This window comes from Juglans microcarpa x Juglans regia, chromosome 8D (assembly GCF_004785595.1).
Source record: "Juglans microcarpa x Juglans regia isolate MS1-56 chromosome 8D, Jm3101_v1.0, whole genome shotgun sequence".
In the NCBI taxonomy this organism is placed as follows: Eukaryota; Viridiplantae; Streptophyta; class Magnoliopsida; order Fagales; family Juglandaceae; genus Juglans; species Juglans microcarpa x Juglans regia.
Window position 1 is genome coordinate 648,113 of NC_054608.1, and position 22,443 is coordinate 670,555.

At 39.1% G+C, this 22,443-nt stretch overlaps 2 protein-coding genes across 2 annotated transcripts; one reads left to right on the forward strand and one right to left on the reverse strand.

Annotated features, from left to right (window-relative positions):
- Positions 1-2,166: 2,166 nt before the first annotated feature.
- On the reverse strand, positions 2,167-6,891 carry LOC121243550 (GDT1-like protein 5). The gene is made up of 13 exons (XM_041141680.1): positions 6,645-6,891; positions 6,448-6,516; positions 5,468-5,527; positions 5,311-5,358; positions 4,126-4,214; positions 3,946-3,982; positions 3,826-3,873; positions 3,439-3,507; positions 3,312-3,356; positions 3,162-3,223; positions 2,894-2,966; positions 2,700-2,791; positions 2,167-2,505 (listed from the first exon to the last, which is right to left on the reverse strand). The coding sequence occupies exons 1-12, from the start codon at positions 6,660-6,662 to the stop codon at positions 2,720-2,722; spliced, it is 690 nt and encodes a 229-aa protein (XP_040997614.1). The 5' UTR covers positions 6,663-6,891; the 3' UTR covers positions 2,167-2,505; positions 2,700-2,719.
- A 13,436-nt stretch (positions 6,892-20,327) lies between these two features.
- Positions 20,328-22,443, forward strand: LOC121243258 (protein ASPARTIC PROTEASE IN GUARD CELL 1). Its single transcript, XM_041141359.1, has one exon. It carries the CDS (start codon positions 20,753-20,755, stop codon positions 22,211-22,213), a length of 1,461 nt encoding a protein of 486 aa, XP_040997293.1. The 5' UTR covers positions 20,328-20,752; the 3' UTR covers positions 22,214-22,443.

Below are 22,443 nucleotides of genomic sequence, written 5' to 3' on the forward strand. Positions count from 1 at the left end.
TGCCACTGTTGCATCCTCCTCAGGTAATTCCGAAAACTTAAACTCTCTTCATGATGTAGCTGTCTCGGAATCCCTAGGAAGAAATCCCCAAAATTTGAATCCTGTTTCTACTGCATATGAGAGTTTAGATGCTTCTCTGTCTGTGATGTTTTTTCATTCTCATGATCAAATTGATGCAAAACCCTTAGGTCAGCTCGAAAATACACAGAATTCGAATTCTCTAAAATTTTCGAACCCATCGGTTCAACCTCAAAGGGTGCATCAAATGACTACTAGGTTAATGAATCAAATTTTCAAACCAAAACAACTTAACTCTATGTCCAAACATCCCCTTCCATAGACCTTTGAACCAATCAGTGTGAGTTAGGCCATATATCAACCTCAATGGCGTGAGGCTATGTCCACTGAACTCACTACACTCATGAGACATGGAACTTGCGACTTAGTTCCCTTTCCTTCAAATTGCAATCCAGTGGGCTATAAGTGGGTGTTTAGGGTGAAAAGAAAAGCTGATGGGTCAGTGGATATGTTTAAAGTCCGTCTTATTGCCAAGGGATATAATCAAATACCAGGGCTTGATTACAAAGAAACATTTAGCCCCGTAGTTAAACATGCTACTATTAGAGCAATTATGACTATTGCTGTTATGAATGGATGGGATTTGAGGCAAATGGACTTTAATAATGCCTTCTTAAATGAGGAATTAACTGAAACAGTTTATATGATGCAACTCTCGGGGTTTAAAGATTTGTCCAAGCCTACTCATGTTTGTAAATTGCGAAAAGCCATCTATGAGCTTAAACAAGCCCCACGGGCTTGGTATATAGCTCTGAAAAATGCCATTCTTCAATTTGGTTTTCACAATTCCAAGGCAGACTCCTCTTTATTTATCTACAGCCAAGGTTCAATAATTTGTTATTTTTTAATTTACGTTGATGATCTTGTTATTATAGGAAATAATTCTAATTTTATGGCTTCTATTATCAAGCAACTGGGTGACAAGTTCTCTCTCAAAGATATGGGTCTTCTTCATTTTTTTTCCTAGGGATAGAGATTGTCCTTACTCGGGCTGATCTATTTTTATCACAACATAAATATGTTTGTGATCTTTTGTCAAATACTAATATGAGTGATGCAAAGGATGTATCTACTCCTCTCTCAACTAGTCAATCTCTCAAATTAGTTGATGGCACTACTCCTATGGATAGCTCAGAATTTTGTCAAATTATTAAAAGTCTTCAGTATCTCTCCTTGACACGTCCAAATATCTCCTTTGCAGTCAACAAGCTCTTGCAATTTATGCACAAGCCAGCGCAAACTCATTGGACAACAACAAAACGGCTTCTTCGTTATTTAAAACAAACCATCTTTCATGGTATACAGATTTCTAAAGCTGGTTTGCTTTTTTTAACAACTTTTTCAAATGTTGATTGGACTAGAAATGTTGATGACCATACCTATACTTCTGCATACATAAGCTTTCTAGGATCCACTCCAATTTCTTAGAGTTCAAATAAGCAAAGAGTTGCTACAAGGTCTTCAACAGAAACTGAATACAAAGCACTTGCAAATGTAGCTTCCGAAACCATGTGGCTTCAAAATCCTCTCAATGAACTTGGATTTCCACTCAAAACAACACCTCAACTTCTCTGTGATAATCTTGGGGCTACACATCTCATCTTCAATCTAGTCAATCATTCCTGTATGAAACACATTCAAATCAATCTTCATTTTGTGAGGGACCTAGTTCAACAAGAAAGTCTTCAAGTCCGACATGTTCACACCCAAGATCAACTGGCCGACTTATTGACCAAGCCATTGTCTCGACAGCGAACTGAATTACTACGCAACAAGATTAGTCTTGTTGATGGAAACTCAATCTTGCGGGGGCGTATAAAGGAAGATTGCATGAATCCAATTCAAGACACAACAAAGCATATCTAGGCTGAAATTGTAGTGTATAGTTTCTGTAACTTCTACACATTTTATTCTCACATCTGTAAATTGTAACCGTAGCATAGTTTTTGGCTTAAACATCTATATCATTCCTAAAATAGAACTCTAGATTCTGCGTATATATTTCAGTTTTCATATCAATGAAAGTGTGAGAAACAATTCTTTCAAAACCCCTGCAGTGAATATTCTCTTATACAAAGTACATGTATACATTCAAATGTTCTCATATATCTCCTGCTGCATCGAGTTAAGTCAGTAGTTCAGTCATCAGTGCCTCATTTTGTGTGAATCTTCGTAGCCCGGGTCTCACCGTTGAGAGCCGGATTCAACTCCCCTTCCCCATTGTGTAGGGAAAAAAAATTGGCGTCTTTTGTAATGTGACTACAACTACAAATCCACAATTCCTAACAAAACCAGATCATGATAATTAAAAGTAGTTACATGGACTGGTTCTAACCAACATAAAATAAATATCCATGAAAAAAGAGATCAAAATCAGGGACTGAGGTCCACCACATGATGCCACTTTCTTCCACCATATCGTGTTGCCTGCAACACCAATAACAATGAACACAAATTCTCCTAGTATAAGAAACATAAGTCTTTATAATGATCTTAGTTATGAAGTTGGTAATGCATTAAGGATATTACTAAGCTAGGAAGGGCAACGTTCTCCCACCACGCCACTCTATATACTTTCCTGTTAGAAATGTGTTACATAATGCATTAAGGATATTACTAACCATTAGCAAGACCATCTGCATCATGAGTCAACGGTTGAAAGGAAGGATTGAATCCCAAAAACAACGAAAAGAACACCACCTGAGAGTGCAACCTGCAGAAAAAACATATTTGCATATTATTGGGATGTTACAACCTGCCTCAACAACCTTGTCTACAATATGAAAAGAAAAGTAGATTGAAGTTCCAGGATTACTATTTTCTCAGATATTTGAGATGCCAAGCTCTTTCCACCAAGGACAGCTGCAGTTGTGCACAATGCTTGCCCTCTGAGAGAAGGAAACACCATCACTTAGACATATTACAAATAAATACACAGATTTAAGTGTCTGACTTGCTGGCACACATGCATGCACGCCTTAAAGTCTGAACACTGGAGTGCATGCACACGCAAGCACATACGTACAAAAACAAGTATATGTATGGCACTATGTCAAATAATTTGAAAGAGTTTAGAAACTTACATAATTCCACCAAGAACAACTCCAAACGGGTTCTCATCTGCAGCCAGGCCAATTGTGGCTATCTGAAAAGACAGTTACTACTATATAGTTAACAAAGTAACAATGAATCATGGAGACACACACAAGATGCATTCCCTAGCTCACGCTTACCTGGCTCTTGTCGCCCCATTCACCGAAAAAGGTAATAGAAAATGCCTGCAGTATGAACATGATGAAACTGGTTAGGCGTTTGTTATCCCTGCTTGGTTTTAATTATAATAAGCCATAGGAGTATAACCTTCAAAAAGATTGGAGAAAAGAATTGTGAGAGAAATGGCCGTTTCAGTTTTTTCAAATCATCATCTTCCTGTAAGGAAAGAAGAAAAAATGCTTATAAATTATCCAAACATGACTCATGATGTATCTGCTAACTTATAAGTTCAAAAGGCATCTAACGCATAATGCTCTAGTCAGTCTCCATCATGTCAAAATTAAAGATGTCTCAAGTCTAAACATGCATGTAAAGAGTACAGAATCTTCTGAACATTTCCAACAGATCGTTTCCATTTTTTAGTGAAATAACAGAGAGCAATAGCAACAGTTGCTAAAATGAAAACATGGAGAAAGCAAGGGAGGGGAGATCATTTTAAGCCATTGAAATATGAAAGATTGTAATAAGCCATACCTTATTATTCTTTTTCGTGGTCTCTGTGTCAGCCTTCCAATCAGCACCCTAACCATAATGGTAAGGTCAAAAGAGGCCTTGAGTTAAATATTAGAGATTAATTAACAGAAGAAAACCCACCAATTTTGCTTCGACCTCGGCCAACTCTTCAGCCTCCCTGTTTCCAATTGGAAAAAAATACATTTAAAAATTTGGGAGTGAACCAGGATTAGACTCCAGTACAAATATATTTGAGATGAGAACTTGTTTTCATGAGAAAAGCAGCAGACAAGTGAAAGAATGAAATAAATAAATCATTACCCTTCCTCAGTAAATCCATCCCATAAAGACCACAGCCCAAACCCAAAGAACAACAATGTTGTGATGTGATGAGTCCATTTCCGAGAGATCTGCACATTTTACAATCAGAAAGCTTTTGTGTTTAGAACACAAAAGTTACACAAGGATAAAGATCTGTTTCAGATTACTTTAGAAGATACATGCACTTGATTAGAAGCTGCAAAATATGTGATTAAACAGGTCCTCATCAATATACTCAACAAGTACAAACAAAGACTCAAAGACAACCGAATATAAATCTCTTTTCTACCTCAAATGTTAGACAAATACAAACAAAGAGTCAAAACTTCACCGGTATGATGATGGCATATAACAACACTGATTGTTGTGAAAATGACCTTTGAGGTTGCACTATCTAACATCAAGTGCTGTGGTTCGCGTACATCAGAACATTATCGGCCTAAAGGAGTCCAGGAGAAAAGTAACCTAATGCCACCTTATGTTTTCAGTAACAACTGCAGAACTGTTGGGCTGTTTATCAGCAACACCATTTCAGCCAGCTTGTTGATTATGCTAGTATTATCGCATAATCACCAAACAGCACCTTGAGCATGAAGAGGTGTTGATGATGCTCGCCAAGGTTTCAGCCAATTTTACACACCTATTTCCTTTAGTATTTTTGACAAGGTTTAGAAAGATAAACCCAATGCATGAAATACATTTACCCTATGAGCAGCCAGCTACTGTTACTTATGATCCTTGTTAATCATGAACAAGACATCTCCAATCAGAAGAAATTCTATGGAAACTCACTTAACTGAAGAAAAATCAAGTTCATTTGTATTTTGCCAGACCGGCAAAAAATATTGGATGCACAACAACAAAGAAACTCAGCAAAGAAAGTTTTCAGCTTTAGACCATTCCCATATGCCTGATATTCTTTTTTTTTTTCTTTTTTTCTTTTTTTATAAGTGCCATGTGCCTGATATTCTTTCATTATCTTCCAAAATATACAATTTTCAAACAAACATAACATCTGCAAAACTAATTAATTATCTAATATTGATTGACATTCAGCATAATACACAAAACAAATCAATTATACAAGCATCAAAAAACTTATCAGAGATCAGAACTGCTTCTTCAAGCATAAAAAAAATAATCTACAAGGACAAGTTATTTTTAGAAGGAAAGTGTGACTCTTACAAGATTTGGAGCAGCCCAGCCAACAAGAGCAGAAAGAACAGTCATCACCTACAAAACAAGAAATGTTTCCAGCACATTGGGGCATTAAAAAGCTTATCAGAGATCAGAACTAAAACCACATAAAAACAAAAGTGAGACATGCAAAAAACCCACTTACAATCAAAGATGACAGGCAACCGAACAAGACAAGTCTCCTTGGGTGACGCATAGCAAGGATCTTAAAACAACCATCACAATGTCAGGAAAAGCGAAGAAGGTAGAAACATCATCCATGTCAAAGAATCATGAAGTATAAATTGTGGTTTTCACACGGCTCCCTAATCAAAAGAAATTCAAGAAAAGTTCTACATAACAACATGACACACATCCCAAAAATCAACCAAGCACGCAAGAACTAAGTACAAAGAGACAATACTAACTATTACATTAAACAGTCTTTTCCTTGGAGAGAAACGGGCACTTAACAAGTATTAACTTGAATGTCAGAATTGATTGTCTCTAAAACAACAAAATAACAAATTTCTCCATCAGAATTTTAGACGCTTTAACATCATATATCCTTGTGGATACAACATCTTTCAATATATGCTGGTGATCTTTTATTTGTGGCCTCCAGCAGAAAAAACCATCATCATTAGCTCTCCAAGTAATGAGCAATATGAATGGGTGCAGAGTCACAACATATATCCTCCAAGTATAACTTTTCAGCGGTTAAAACCACCAGTAACAGTAGTTTTCCGGTGAAGGTGTTGAGCAATAGAAGAAAAATTAAATTTTCATTTTTCACTAACAAAGATGCCAGACTAGCCAGCTCTGTATAAATTTCAGTCAATGAATTGAGGATTAATCCGCACAACATCACATGAAGGGGACCCTATTGAGCCCAGCCGACCAATCAAGTGAACTAAGCTCCATAGAGCAATTCTCCATCTCATCGAAAATATCTCTCTTTCCAGCTTGTTTTACACTTCTTCAATTAGATAAGTAAATAAAAAAAAATAAAAAAATTTGGTAGCATTACATTCTCGAATCACTTGGAAACTAATACAAAAAGAGAAATTGATTCTCCACTAGAATAAATAAAAGTGATGGAAAAAAATATACAAAGAAACAACGAAATGGGAATTGTATTCTAACCGCGGCAGCGAAAAACGTCTTGTCGCCGATCTCGGAGAGTACAGTCATGGCAAGCGACTTGGTGAGACCCTAATTGAACCGACCAAAAAAAAAAAAAAAAAAAAGAGAATCACATTAGCTAAAAACATATTAGAAATCGAAAAGACAGCAAAAATTTTTACTATAGTTCAACCGATATCATATACAAGACAACGAACCTGCAGGACTGAGCTCATCTTTGCTCTGTTACCGTAATACGGAGAAAGAGCAGAAGATAATAACGAAAGAGACAGAGCCAAAATACTTAGCAGCGGCGTCAGAGGGATCCGATTCACTCTATCTGTCACACTCAGTTCGGCCGAGTGGTTGAAATTTTACGAATTGGCTGAAGAAGAAGAAAACAGTCTTAAAATAATGGGTGCGGGTACGGCACGTGAGATTTGATCCCCGGAAGAAGCGGCGAAGATGCTTTCAAGCGAAGGTAGAGGATTGAAACACACTCTTTATTGGGACTCACTGATTGGTTGGCATCCTATGACGTGTCACGTGTAATCTAATACGTTTATTGTATATTAATTTATCCTTTAATTCGTTAATTAATGTACCCCGATCTTGGTGTCAAACAAACAAACAAGCTAGTTTTCAGATCCCATTAATTTTTAGTAATGTATTGCCGTGTAAACTTCCCGTTGGTGTTATTTATAAGTAGATAAATGTTAGGTGAATAAGCTGAATTAATGGCTTTTTAAATTGAATTGGTTTTATCTAGAATGTCAACTTTGTTGTAGAAACTAACTTTACAATATGACAAGTTATATACTTTAAATTAAAAAGTAATGTTATTCTAATCAAGTTAGTCTATATGCAATCCTTATTTGATGACTGTTCATGCAAGCTCATACAATTATGTTTAAAAAAAATTTAAAATTATAATAATATTTTTTTAAAATGATTTTTTTTCTTTTACCTTCATTTATTAATGAGACTGCACACACAGTCCCCCATTAAGAATTGTAAATAAAATTTCTCATTCTAAACCCTCTACACCACGTACAGTTTATAAGTATCTTTTTAATTAATAATTACATGTAGATATCTTTTTTAATTTTGAGATCTAGGTATATACAAAGTACTTGGACACTATCATGTACCCTACTGGATACTTGAGGCATGTATTATCATAATAACTCACTACTATTTATTATTTTATTATTATTTTTCACTATTATTCACTATTATTTAATGTTCTATCATTACTTTTTAATTATTTTTCCATTACTATTTATAAAATATCTGATAATACCTCACTACCTAAACGCAACCTAATTAGTACTATTGTTCATAAAGTTGTTTTGAACCATGTGACATTGTAAATCCTACAAGAACATGTACTATGGATTGTGACTTCCTCGTATATATCAACCAACATTAATTTAGAAGAAGGGAGGATTAATTTATACATGGGTTAATTATCATGCATGCATGTCATGAACTACACGTACTGGCCGGATGTCACATAGAACAGTACATGAAATTAACCAAGTAAGAAAATTAACTTCTTTATCGATCATGATGAGCTGCATATATCAGTACTTGTTTTCTTTTAGGCGAGTAATTTCGATCATCATCGAGTTGTTGATCTTTAAATAAAAAGACGTTTCTTAATCTGTAGACGCTAGCCCATGCATATTATATATGCAATCGAGGCAATAAATTAGCATCCTAAAATGGTAAGGAATAATTGCGTACGTGCAACTGCATGCGTGCAGCTGTAGTAAACTTATATTGGCATGCATTTCAAGCTAGCAAGCTGCCAACATGATTCAGATGATAAGCTCATCATGATCATCAGTATTAATTCTCATCTTTTTCGGGTTTGGCATGCATCAACCACATATATTCATGTTGCATGCGTCGTTCTCAACTGGCCGCAACGTACGTACGCACGAGATATCGCTTTCGACAGAAAGGTAGGCCATGCATGCACCCGGATCAAATTACCAAACAAAACCAAATCAAAATGACAAAATCTACAGCTAGCTAGGCCTAGTTCCAGAATCCATGATATTTGTCTGTTCGATCGATCGCTAGCTTGCTTTTGCATGCATGAAGTCAAAGATCGATCATAAAAGAAAGAGACGAAAGTATTCTTGCTTTGTTTTGGTGTACGTGTTGATTGTTTTAACAAATATATATAGTTGCATGCATGTGTAAAAATGAAGTGTGTATATATATATATATATAATATGCTGCTTTGCCCAAACTACAGTCATAAAGAAGCTAACTTATATATAAATGGAAAAAAGAAAAAAGAAAACCATAGGCCGTTCTAAGAAAAGTGATCTTATCCTCAACAATACAAGTCAATTTCAAGAATAGTTGAGTCCAGAATTAATAGTAGATCATCAGGAATTTATATATAATTTAATTTAGAGTTTGGAACCTACTAATTTTTCAAAGCTGGATACATAAATATTTAACAGAATATATATTAATATATATTTGGTTTTGGTTTTATTTATGTCCTCGGATTCGGGACGTGAGAGGAGGTACATGGTCCCTGCTAGAGAGTAGGGACAAATGGTTTGGGACAAAATGCTCAAAGCAAGAAGATAACAAGGTTTGCACAAGTGACTGCGACAGCTTGGCATTTAGTACTTCCATAAACCAACCGATAACTGTTCGAGGATTAAAACAAATCAATGATGTCTAGACTCGAATTTAGAGGTAGGAAACAAAGTTTTCCTAGGTACAGCTTAAAACTCATCAGCTAGCTCGAGTTAGCTCCGATAATCACAATCCGCCATGAATGCCAAAACAGCTACGCAACTCATGAAGCACCTCTGCATGCATGGATGGCAATTGCAATATTGTCAAGCATATAACATTTTCCCTTTATATTCTGTACGTACAATGATCATGAAATATTTCCCATTATTTCTTAGCATGTGGCCGACTCCATAGTCATACTATCTGTGCATATATGATAAGGGACGAATGTTCATATATTCATCAATCTTCTCTCATGTGATGGGCTTGAAAATATTGGTCCCCTCTGTAACGACTAAGTAAGGGATTGTAATGGAAAACACCAATGGAAGGGAAATATATGTATATTGATAAGGTAATAAGACTCTCTTCGAGAGGAGAACCTCCAAACAATAGAACAGTACATAACAGAAATTTCAGACTTCTTCCTTCTGCTATCCTAGTTATACTAATATCATGAAATACAAAAATAACCTTAAGTACTATGGGTTACAATTAAGACACTAAAATAATATAAGGATCTAAGATAGAGTTGGGCCATAGCCCAACGTAAGCCCAAGCCTAGTTGCCTTTAGTCTTCGTAGCCCTTCTTCAGGGTCCATCACATATAAGCCCTTTTAGACTTCTGCTCTAGGGTTATCTCACTGACCGATACTCTCCCATACTTCATCTTCCCAATTCAGTTATTCCCTTGTCGGCATGTAACAAATCTCCCTTCCATCAAAACACCTTACCCACAAGGTGTGAGTACTCAACGCACAGTTGGTGATACAGCTCCCATGATGCTTCTTCTTGTGGCTGTCCTTGCCACCAAATCAAGAGTTCAATAAAGGGCTTATTTTTCACCTTCTTCATTCGCCTGGTAAGCACTTCCTCAGGCTCCGACTTAAAAACTCCTCTTTTATCTATGGGTGGTAGTGTTGAAATGGGGCTAAATTGCTAACATATCCCCTGTTTTAATTGTGAGACATGAAACACATCGTGGATTTGAGCAAATTCCAAGAACTGAAGGCGGTAGGCTACCTCGCCAATTTTTTGGACCATTTGAACTGGTCCGTAGAAACGAGGAGAAAGCTTGAAGCTTTGGTGATGGCAGATGGAGGATTGTCAGTATGGCTGAACTTTCATACATTCTTGATGTTGTTCTTTTCTCCCTTTGTTAGCATAATTTTTCATACATTCTTGAGCCCTAATCAGGTTCTGTTTCTACAGGTTCCACAACTGGTCGCGGTCACGCAAAGTAATCTCCACTTCTTCAACTCTTGTTGTGCATGTCGTGTGACTAAATAGTCTAGGGGGTTTATACCCATATAAAGCCTCAAAGGGTGCGACTTTACTTGATACATGCTGATTAGAATTGTAGCACCATTCTGCTAAGGCAATCCATTTTGACCATTCCTTTGGCCTGACACCTACGTAGCTCCTCAGGTAGTTCTCCACCCATTTATAGACAACTTATGTTTGACCATCCATTTGAGGATGGTAAGCAATGCTAAATGCTAGTTGAACCCCTTGTAATGAGAACAACTCCTTTCAAAACCTATTGGTAAAAGTAGGATCCCTGTCTAATATAATCGAGTTGGGCATGCCATGCAATTTAAAAATATGTCTCAAGAAAAGTTGGGCTACCACCTTAGCAGTATAGGGATGAGAGAGTGGAATAAAGTGAGAGTACTTGGTAAACATGTCAACTACCACCCACATAGCATTAAACCCTCTAGTTATAGGTAAACCATCAACAAAGTCCATGGTTATGTCAATCCATGGTGTAGAGGGTATGGGTAGGGGCTGGAGGAGGCCACTGGGAAATGTGTTATTGACCTTCACAGTTTGGCAAATATCACAACTTCTTAAAAATGCCTTCACGTCAAACTTTTGACCTGGCCAGTAGAAGTCTCTCTTAACCTTGTGCAGAGTTTTATCAAAGCCTAAGTGGCCCCCCAGAGGGCTACTGTGCATCAAGTCTAGTAACTTGTGGATGAAGGTTTGGTTGGTAGGGATGTACACTCGCCCCTTGTAGAATAAAACTTCATTTCTTACTAAGTATGGTGATGGTAATTGCCCTTGTTGGTGTTTCTCCCTCATAGCTTGAATTCTGTAATCAGTCATATATAAAACCTTGATTTCAGTCATCCAATCCCAATTAGGAAAAGAAATCATCGAGACAGTTATTTTAGTTTCTCATCCTTGCCTAGATAAAGCATCAGCTACTAGGTTTTCCTTGCCCTTCTTGTATTCAACAATGAAGTCATAGCCCATAAGCTTGGAAATCCATTTTTGTTGCATGACAGTCCATACTCTTTGATCCAATGGGAACTTAAGCTTTTGATGGTCTGTTTTGACAACAAGAGGTTGACCTAATAGGTAGTGGTGCCACTTTTGTACTGCAGAAACTAGGGCTAGCAATTCTTTCTCATAGGTGGAGAGTCTTAGGGCTCTGCCCTTCAAAGCTTGATTGAAGAATGCTAAGGGTCTGCTTGACTACATCAAAACTGCTCCAATAGCTTCTCCTGAAGTGTCACACTCAATGACAAAGGGTGATTGAAATTTGGGAAGTGTCAAGACTAGGGGTTCAGTCGTGGTTGTTTTTAGCTTGTCAAAAGCAGTTTGTGCTTCCTCATCCCACACAAAACTATCCTTCTTAAGCAAGCTGGTTAGCTTGGCAGCTATAGCCTCATAACCTCGAACAAATATTCTGTAATAGCCTATCAAGCCCTAGAAGCCTCAGAAGGCCTTAATAGATTTAGGTATTTCTCCAACCCAACATAACCTTAATCTTCTCTAGATCTGCTCGAACACCTTGGCTAGATATTAAATGGCCTAGACATGAGATCTCTGTGCATCCAAAACAACATTTTCTAACCTTAGCAAATAGTTGATTTTCCCTTAGGATATTGAAGGCTACCTTCAGATGGTTTAAGTGGGCTTCATCATCCCTGCTATAGATCAAAATGTCATATATATATATATATATATATATATATAAATTAAAAAAAAAATCAAAAATAAACTTTCTAAGATGAGGTTTAAAAATCTGATTCATTAGGCTTTGAAAAGTTGAAGGGGGCATTGGTTAAGCCAAAATGCACAACCAAAAACTCGTAATACCCCTCGTGTGTTTTGAACGCAGTCTTAGGGATATCTTCAGGTTTCACCCTAATTTGATGGCAACTCGACTTTAAATCAAATTTGGGGAACACTTTGGTGCCATTTAGATCATCCATTAATTCTTCCACAACTAGAATAGGGTACTTAGCATTCATAGTGACACTGTTTAGTGCCTTATAGTCGACACATAAATGCCATGTACCATTTGCCTTCCTCACCAATAGTACGGGGGATGAATAGGGGCTTTGACTGGGCCTAACCACTCTTGACTCCAGTAATTCCTTGATTATTTTTTCAATTTCGTCCTTTTGGAAATATAGGTAGCGGTATGGCCTAATTAAGACTAGTTGAGTTCCAGATTGGAGGGTGATGGCATGTTCATGGGATCTGGTTGGTGGTAGGCCAAAATGGAGGGCAAAAATGTCAAAGTAAAGGTTGAGGAAGAGTTGTATAAGTTTTGGAATGTGGGTTATTGTTGTGGTTGGAGGAAGTTCTTTTATCAATTGCAGTAAGACCCATTTTTCTCTAATCTGTTGGCCTTGTTAACTGCCCCTTCTTCAATCCATGTGCTGCCACTCAACCCCTTTAATGTCACTACAACCTTTTTTATGTGTAAACTGCATGGTGAGTTGCTAAAATTTCCATAAGATAGAGCCCAGCCCTTGGGCTCTTTCTAGGCATTTCCCAGGTGGAGGCAATATCATACTACTGTCAGGGTCACTCAATTGACTAGTATCCACCCCAAGAACTTCTTGTTCCTCATCCACTTCTTCAATTAAATATAATTTTGGACTTTAGCACCTATGGCCTGGAGCCCATTTGGAGTCATAATAGTAAAAGAGGCCCTTTTCTCTACGTTCCCTCATTTGGTTCTGGCTGATCTTTTGGGTTGGCACTACTGCCTTTGGTTGGGTTTTAGGGTTGTCTGTGGTATGGAAATTTTGGGTAAATTTAAGGGAGGCTGGCTCAGGGTGGTGTGAGGGTGGGTTTTTATAGGTTATTCTTTTATGTAAAGAGACATTCTCTTCTTGTATTTTGGCCAACCCATAAGCCGTGACTAGATTGTTTAGGCTAAACATTCTGACAGTAAACCTAATTTCATCTCATAGGTCATTAAGAAAACAATTTAATTTGTATGTCTCAGATAACCCACATAGCCTGTTGGATAAGACTTCAAAGTTTGTTTTGTATTCCTATATAGTGCCCACTTGTCTTAGTCTAGTCAGTTGTTCCATAGGATCATTATAGCTACTAGGGCCAAATCTAACTAATAGTGCTTGAACAAACTCATCCCATCCAGTTAATCCACCAGATTCATCGAGGTCCTGAAACCTTACTTGTGTTTTACTTCCATATGAAATGACACTATTCTTAATCGATGTTGTGGAAGAGTATTGCGAAATGTGAAAAACTGGTTCAACTTATGCAGCCACCCATGTGGGTAATCACCATGAAATAGAGGGAAGTCCAATCTTACAGATATGGGTTGAATCTCCCTTGCATGAGGTATGATTTGTTGTGGCCTATTGCTCTCATTATGACTCGAAGATCTACCTGATACTGCTTTGTTTACGTTGTGCAGATCTGCTGCCATAGATGAAAATTGCTGCATCATGGTCTCCATCTAGCGTCTCATTGCTAGCATCTATACTCCAATTGTGTTAAACTGACTCCCAACATTTTTTATGTGGGTTTCTGTATTTTTCTTGAAATAAGTGAGTTCTTCTTTTAAGTCTTTAAGACGCGTACCTTCAGCCATGAAATTTTTTTTTAGTGTAGAATCGGTGGCTCTAGTACCATTTTGTAACAACTAAGTAAGGGAATGTAATGGAAAATATGAATGGAAGGGAAATATATGTATATTGATAAGGAAATAAGGCTCTTTTCTAGGGGAGCACCTCCAAACAATAGAACAGTACAACACAAAAAATCTCGATGATCCCCTTCTTCCTTCTGCTACCCTAGTTATACTAATATCATGAAATATGAAAATGCCTTTTAAGTACCATGGGTTACAATTAAGACACTACAACAATATAAGGATCTAAGATAGAGTTGGGCCATAGCCCAATGTAAGCCAGGCCTGGACGTCTTTAGTCTTCGTAGCCCTTCTTCATGGCCCATCACGTATAAGCCCTTTTAGGCCTCGTTTGAGTGTTGAGCTGAATTGATATGAGTTGAATTATTTATAAATAATAGTGAATTGAGATGGTAGAGTGAAGTTTATGGGCCTACCATGATGAGTTTAGATGTGTTTGAATGTTAAGATAAGTTTAAATGTATTTATGAAAAGTTGAAAAAGATGTGGGTCCCGCATGTAAAAAGATGTTGAATTGAAAAAAATTGTGAGTTACACGTGTAAATAAGTCTTGAGTTAAGTGATATTTAATGATTCATAAGTTGTGTATTTTGATGTTAGGCTAAGCTTAAATTTGAACTTGTTAAGGAGATAAAAACACAGCATATTCTCGAAGACTCCTCCAGCCAGGATAGTGCTGCACAACCGATTGATGGAGACCTATGTGGCAAATAGAATACTCTAGAATCATTTCTTGTAACCAATTCTGTTAGAAATAATATTCTACTGAGATGTAAAAACTCTTTTAAATACCTTATGAATCTATTGTACTCGTAAGGCAAGAAACAATATTCTCTCGTCTGCCAAGATGAATGAAATTCTGGTCATTAAAGCATTTTCTCAAACGTCTCTCATGCTCTATATTTTTTAGTTTTATCATGGTACCAGAGCTGCCAAAAGACCGTTGTCTATTTTCTTTCCAATAACCAAAAATAGATTCTAGCAACTCTTCAAAGAAAAACACAAAAAACTCACCACCACTTCCTCCCAATACCGCGCCATCATCAACTCTGCCACACACTTTGTCACCATCAAGCTTACCATTGACAGTTATTTGTTATGGAAAGCACAGATTGCTCCTTTCCTTAAAGGCCATCAATTGTTTGGCCATTTCGATGGCACCACTCCCATGCCCTCCCCTACACTCGATGGCCAGCCTAACCCAGCATACGCCAGATGGGTCCTTCAAGACCAACTTATCATATCGGCAATCAACTCTTCACTTTCTGATTCGGTTCTTGCTCAAGTCCTTAAATGCTCAACCTCACACGTGGTCTACTCTTCACAATCTCTTTGCTACACAATCTTTTGCTTATGTTATGCAAACACAATACCAAGTAGCTACCCTAAAAAAAGGATCTGAGACCATTATAGAATACTATAACAAAACAACAACACTTCCTGCTTCTCTCAGTGCCATCGGCCACCCTCTCACCCTCTAAATTTTCCATTTACCTCTTAGCTGGATTAGGCACCAATTATGAGTCTCTAGTGACATCCCTCACCACCAGACTAGATCCTCTATCACCCCAATACATTTACAGCTATCTCATTAACCATGAATCTAGACTTTCTCATCAAACCCAGCGCCTTCTCTTCGGTAGCCCACTATCGGCTAATACCACCATCACCAAGCCTTCATTCTCCCTATCATCTTCCGCTAGAAGTCGAGGCTTTCGTGGTTTTCACCATGGATGTGGGGCTAGTATTGGCCACTCAAAATTTTTTTCAAACAAACCTGATACACAGCTTGTTTGTCAAGTTTGCCTTAAACTAAGACAGCCTTATTGTGCTACCACAGGTTCAACCAAACGTATCAAGCCCCACCTCCACCTTCCTTGGCTGCTCATTTGACCTCCTTGCCCTCTCCCTCAATTCTCACTAATGCGTGGTTTCCCGATACTATAACTACTAATCATTTTACGGCAGATTTTGTAAATCTCAACTTAGACTCGACAGTTTATCAAGGTCCTGACGGCATTAGCATTGGTAATGGCTCGACACTCCCCGTCCACAACATTGGCTCGACTCACCTTCCTACATCATTTGGCAAATTTCTTCACCAATTTCTTCATGTTCCTTTTATTTCTCGCCATTTATTATCTATTCGTCAATTTTGTATTAATAATTCTATTAATTTTGAATTTCATGACTCTTTTTTTCTTGTGAAGGATTTGCGAACACAGGAGGTAGTCTTTCATGGCACCGTTGAAAATGGACAGTATGTTCTTCCCACTGATGCTGCGGCCTTCTCCAAAAATACTTCTCCACAAGCTTGTATGGGTGAATGTACCACTCCTCAAATCTGGCATTCCCGACTTGGACATCCTTTTCCTCAGACTACTTCTCTTACACTTCGACATTTTCAGCTTCCAGTGACTAGTGGCACGGTCTTATCCTCCTGTTCTGCCTGCTTTCAAGCAAAATCTCATACACTTCCTCACCCACCTTCACCTTCACAATCTCATAAACCTTTTGAACTTTTTTTTCTAAATGTTTGGGGGCTGGCACCTGTGTTGTCTACACTGGGTTGTCGATCCTATCTTGTTATTGTAGATGATTTCACTAAATACATTTGGTTCTTTCCGCTTCAATCTAAATCTAATGTTTCTTCTGTCTTTCTTGCCATTTTACGTTATGTTAGTAATTATTTTTTCACAACATTATTTCAGTTCAATCATATTGGGGAGACAATTTTCGCCCCCCTCACTCTTATTAAAATCTTTTGGAATTAATCATAGAATTACATGTCCTTATTCTCATGCTCAAAATGGAAGTATTGAAAAGAGTCATCACCATATTATTGAAATTAGGCTTTCACTCTTAGCCCATGTCCTTGTACCCTTTAAATATTGGTTTGCCGCATTTCATCTAATTAATTAAATGCCCACTCCACTCCTTAATAATATCTCTCCTTTTTAGAAATTGTTTCACCATCCTCCTGACTGCAAATTTTTCCATACCTTTGGCTCTGCCTGTTGGCCAAATTTATGTCCACTTAATAAACACAAAATAGACCTAAGATCTCAACTTTGCATTTTTAAGGGATATAGTTCTAACCATAAGGGCTATAATTGCTTACACATTCCTATGGGCTGTGTCTATATTTCTAGGGATGCTAAATTTGATGAGTTGCATTTTCCCTTTTCATCTCAGCCCAATTCGGCCCCTACTGCTATTCCTTCTGATTTTAGTAATTGTTTACACATTCCCCCTATTGCATCTAATGGTCCACTGGTTGTTCTCCCCAATCCACTCCTTCAGCCAGGCCTATCCTTTCTTGAGCCCAACTTAACCTCCAATCAAACCCTACCTGACCCCCTTCATCATTTTTCTTCGATCACTTCTGCACCTGAGAACTCGTTCCCTCTTCCTCTGCTTCCCCTTCTCCCATAATCGATTCCCCACGTTTTTCCTCATGTTGATGAACCACAGTCTTCCATTACTCCTCGACCCCTCCCCAACCACCCTATAGTCACCCGTCTGAAAGCCCACAAATAATTTCCTCTTCATTGTTCTGACGAACTGTTCCCTGGCCTTCCTCTGAACCATCCCTCTCTCTCACGATTTATCAGCCTTCCTTAGTTTTCGAAGAACCTGCATCTTACACCGAGACATCCAAGTACCCCGAGTGGCGCTCTGCCATGGATGTTGAATTTCAAGCTCTACTTCTTAACCGAACTTGGGATTTGGTACCGTTCTCTTCCAATCTCAACGTTTTAGGTTTTAAATGGGTTCTTAAAACCAAAAGACTTGCTTATGGCTCCCTTGAACGCCGCGAAGCACGGCTTGTAGCCAAGGGTTTTCATCAGCAAGCTGGCGTGGACTACACGGATACTTTTATCTTGGTTGTAAAACCAGTTACAATCTGTCTCCTCCTTTCGCTTGCTGTTTCCTCTCACTCGTTGCTACATCAACTGGACATACAAAACGTTTTTTTACAAGAGGATCTCGAAGAGGCTATGTACATGCAGCAACCTCCTAACTTCGTCAATTCGGATCTCCCCACTCATGCCTGTAAGTTGAAAAAGTCCATTTACGGACTCAAACAAGCCCCCAGGGCTTGGTTTTCAAAACTGAGTGATCGTTTGTTGACCCTTGGTTTTCAAAGTTTCAAATCAGATTCTTCACTCTTTTATTCTTAATTTTGCATCTACTGTTATTTATGTTCTAATTTATGTAGATGATATTATTGTTACTAGAACTAATGTCTCTATTGTATCAGATTTTATTGATGCACTTCGTGTTTATTTTCCTGTTAAGGGGTCATTACATTTTTTCTTAGGCATTGAAGTATGTCGTAATTCATCTGGTTTATTCTTATCTTAATCCAAGTATATTTCTGATTTACTCATTTGGACCAACATGCATAAGTCTGTAACCAGTGCCTACCTCATGTCCTTTTCCACTAAGCTTACATGGACCATCCTTTGAAGATCCTCAGTTACACCGTAGTGTTGTCGGTAGTCTGTAATATTTGACTTTCACTCGACCTGACATATCATTTTCTATTAATAAAGTGTGTCAGTTCATGCATTGTCCTCGTGTCCCTCACTAACAAGCTATCAAACAAATCATTCGCTATTTACATCTCACTCAACACTTTGATCTTTATTTTTCATCAGTCACCACCTCCACTCTGTCTCCCTACTCCGATGCTGACTGAGATGAATGTCCTGATGACCGCAAGTCTACACGTGGTTTATGTATCTACTTTGGATCTCACCTCATTTCTTGTGGCTCTAAAAAGCAGCTCACTAATGCTCGCTCTTCGACTGAGGCTGAGTATAAAGCTATAGCAAATATGACTTGTGAAATTTTGTGGTTGCAAACACTGTTAAAGGAGTTTGGGATTTTCCTTTCTAAGCCACCTACTCTATAGTGTGATAATTTTGGTGCAACTTATCCATCTGTTAATCCTGTCATGCATTGTCGCACCAAACATGTTGAAATTAATTATCACTTTATCCGTGATCGGGTGGCTGCCAAAGCTCTTCAAGTTTCATTTTTGTTTAGCAAGGATCGACTTGCCGATATCCTTACTAAACCACTGTCCACAACGAGGTTTAATATTTTGCACTCAAGCCTCACTATCTGCCCAGTACCGCTTGATTCACGGGGTGTTGCTAAAGAGATAAAAACAAAACATATTCTCAAAGACTCCTCCAGCCAGGATAGTGCTGCACAATCGACTGATGGAGACCTATGTGGCAAATAAAATACTCTAGAATAATTTCTTGTAACCAATTCTGTTAGAAAGAATATTCTACTGAAATGTAAAAACCCTTTTAAATACCTTGTGAACCTGTTGTACTCGTGAGGCAGGAAACAATATTCTTTCCTCTGCCACAATGAATGAAATTCTAGTCATTAAGGCATTTTCTCAAACGTCTCTCGTGCTCTCTATTTTTTAGTTTTAACAGAACTCAAAATGATTTGAGATGAGTCCATATTTCAAACGAGGCCTTAGACTTTTGCTCTAGGGTTATCTCACCTCTCAACACTCTCCCATATTTCATCTTTCCAATTCAGTTCTTTCCTTGTCGGCGTGTAACACCCTCTTTCAAAAAAGAAAAAAAGAAAAAAAAAAAAAAAAAAGAAAAAGTAAAAAAGAATGGGCTATTTTGTGTTCATCTTTGAACGGTTGAAGTTGTTGAACCAAGTCCGGACTCAAACCAATTATTAGTGCCTGTCCGGTTGTCCCACGTCGAAAGAAAAAGGTTTTCTTTTGACCTACTGATTTAGTGCCATCAACTTGCAAGCATAATTATTATGGACACAGAATGCATCATATCATGATTACAAGCTTATACATAATTACATATGTATTAAATAAACCAAAATCATGGACAATTTTGCTTCAGAGAGAGCGAGAGAGAGAGAGAGAGTATCCCATAGTCATAGACTCCAACAAGGTTTTCCCTTTTGACCTGGAATGTTCCCAAGAAAGTCACCCACCAAATTAGCTTTAAGGCAGCCTTACTAAATTTGAGATAATTATGTGGTTAAAGGGGATTAAAGCAAGAGGTTCATCCGTCCATGAATTATGGTAAAAAAAGAGCTAGCTAGCATAAACAGCCGGTGCATGCAAGCACTACATGATCAGCACATGAAGAATCAATCAACAATCTTCTATTATCCCACTCGTTTTTCACATTTCTAAACAGTAAAAACTCTTCTCAAAACTAGTTTTTTGCAGCGACCCTCAACCAACCCCACATCGTAAAAAAAAAAAGTGCATAACAAAGGAGGTGTTAATATTATTCCCAAAAATGCAAAGGTAATGACACCCTGAAAAAACTCGTGAACCATATGATCGATGTACGGCCCCTCAACTCAATGCTTTTAAATCTAATTAAAGATCCAACATCATATCCAAAACGTCTTTTAAGCCCCACCAACTCAAACTGGCCTCGGGCAAGAGAGTGAGCATTCAAAGCTTCTCTCCCACACCGATCGATCCCCCGTTGCTTTTGTTTCTTCCAACCTTCTTTACGTGAATCGCTGCAAATAAATGCCCCGTTGCTCTCGAGCACTTCTCGTACGCTTCCTCACTTCACTCCTGCACTTCTGTTCAGTGGCCAACCCAAAATGAGGTTTCAGCTCGTTTACATTGTCTTCGCAGTAGTCGCCTTCTTCTGCACTTTGATCGGCTTTGGTCACTCTCGAAGCTTGTCTCAGAGCCCTCAAACTACCATCCTGGACGTCGCGGCTTTGATACAAAACACCAAGACCGTTTTCGCGACAACAACATTCGACCAACAAAAGCGAAGCTTCTCAGCCAAGTCTCCGTTCACTCTTCAGCTACATTCGAGAGTTTCTCTTCAGAAACCTTCACACAGGGAGTACAAGTCCCTGACTTTGGCACGACTCCAGCGCGATTCTGCCCGAGTCAGATCTTTGACGACCCGGTTAGATCTGGCACTCACAGGCATCGTCCCATCAGATCTCGAGCCGCTGGATACGAGCAATGGTCGGGGCTTTGAAACCGAGCTCATGAAAGGTCCAGTTGTGTCGGGGACGAGTCAGGGAAGCGGTGAGTACTTCTCTCGAGTCGGAATCGGTGAGCCTCCGAGTCCGGTGTACATGGTGCTCGACACGGGCAGTGATGTCAGCTGGCAACAGTGCGCTCCCTGTGCCGACTGCTACCAGCAAGCCGACCCGATCTTCGAACCTGCTGCTTCGTCTTCGTACTCGCCGCTCTCGTGCGAGACCCGGCAATGCAAGTCCCTCGACGTGTCCGAGTGCCGTAACGGTACGTGTCTCTATGAGGTATCCTATGGCGACGGGTCGTATACCGTCGGGGATTTCGTCACAGAGACCATCACGCTCGGCTCTGCTTCGGTTAACGACGTAGCCATCGGCTGCGGCCACAATAATGAAGGCCTGTTCATCGGCGCGGCAGGTTTACTCGGACTCGGTGGTGGCTCGCTCTCGTTCCCGTCTCAGCTCAATGCCTCTTCCTTCTCGTACTGCCTTGTGGACCGCGACTCCGACTCAGCCTCGACCCTCGAGTTCCACTCACCTATCCCTCGTGATGCCATTACGGCGCCTTTGCGTCGTAACCCCCAACTCGATACGTTCTACTATCTCGGCATGACTGGAATCAGTGTCGGAGGCGAGTTGCTCTCGATTCCCGAGTCCATCTTTCACATCGACGACAGCGGAAACGGTGGAATCATCGTCGACTCGGGCACGGCCGTGACTCGGCTCCAGACCGACGCCTACAACTCGGTCCGCGATGCCTTCGTCAAGCGAACGCGGAACTTGCCGTCCGCCGAAGGCGTGGCGCTGTTCGACACGTGCTACAACCTGTCTTCGAGGACCAGCGTGGTGGTCCCAACAATGAAATTTCATTTCCCAGATGGGAAAGAGTTACCGTTACCGGCAAAGAATTACCTCATACCGGTTGACTCGGTCGGGACGTTTTGTCTGGCGTTCGCTTCGACTCCGTCGTCGTTGTCGATAATCGGGAATGTGCAACAGCAAGGGACTCGTGTCGGCTTCGACCTCGCTAATTCCCTGATTGGGTTCTCACCTAACAGATGCTAGAAGTAGATGCCTGTTTGATGGGATTTCCACTTGAATGTAGAAGGCAGGTCATGTTTGACGATAACGTTTGCTCTTTTGGTTGGATGGTTGGTGATTTTGTCAAGAAAACAGAACAGCTGAATTAAAAAAGATTGCATATTTATGGTCGTCATGTACTGTATATGGGTTTTACCACCGCTGTGTTTTTAGTTTTTGTAAGCGAAAGGCAATCAAATTATTTCGCAAAGTTT

Bases quoted from the DNA above. Each gene is read 5' to 3' on its own strand.
- LOC121243550 (XM_041141680.1), bottom strand. The intron at 3,508-3,825 runs GTATGGCTTATT...CTTTCCTTACAG, and splicing joins CCACGAAAAAGAATAATAAG to GAAGATGATGATTTGAAAAA. The intron at 2,792-2,893 runs GTAATCCTGGAA...TTTTTTCTGCAG, and splicing joins CTCAAATATCTGAGAAAATA to GTTGCACTCTCAGGTGGTGT.
- LOC121243258 (XM_041141359.1), top strand. From the start codon at position 20,753: ATGAGGTTTCAGCTCGTTTACATTGTCTTCGCAGTAGTCGCCTTCTTC.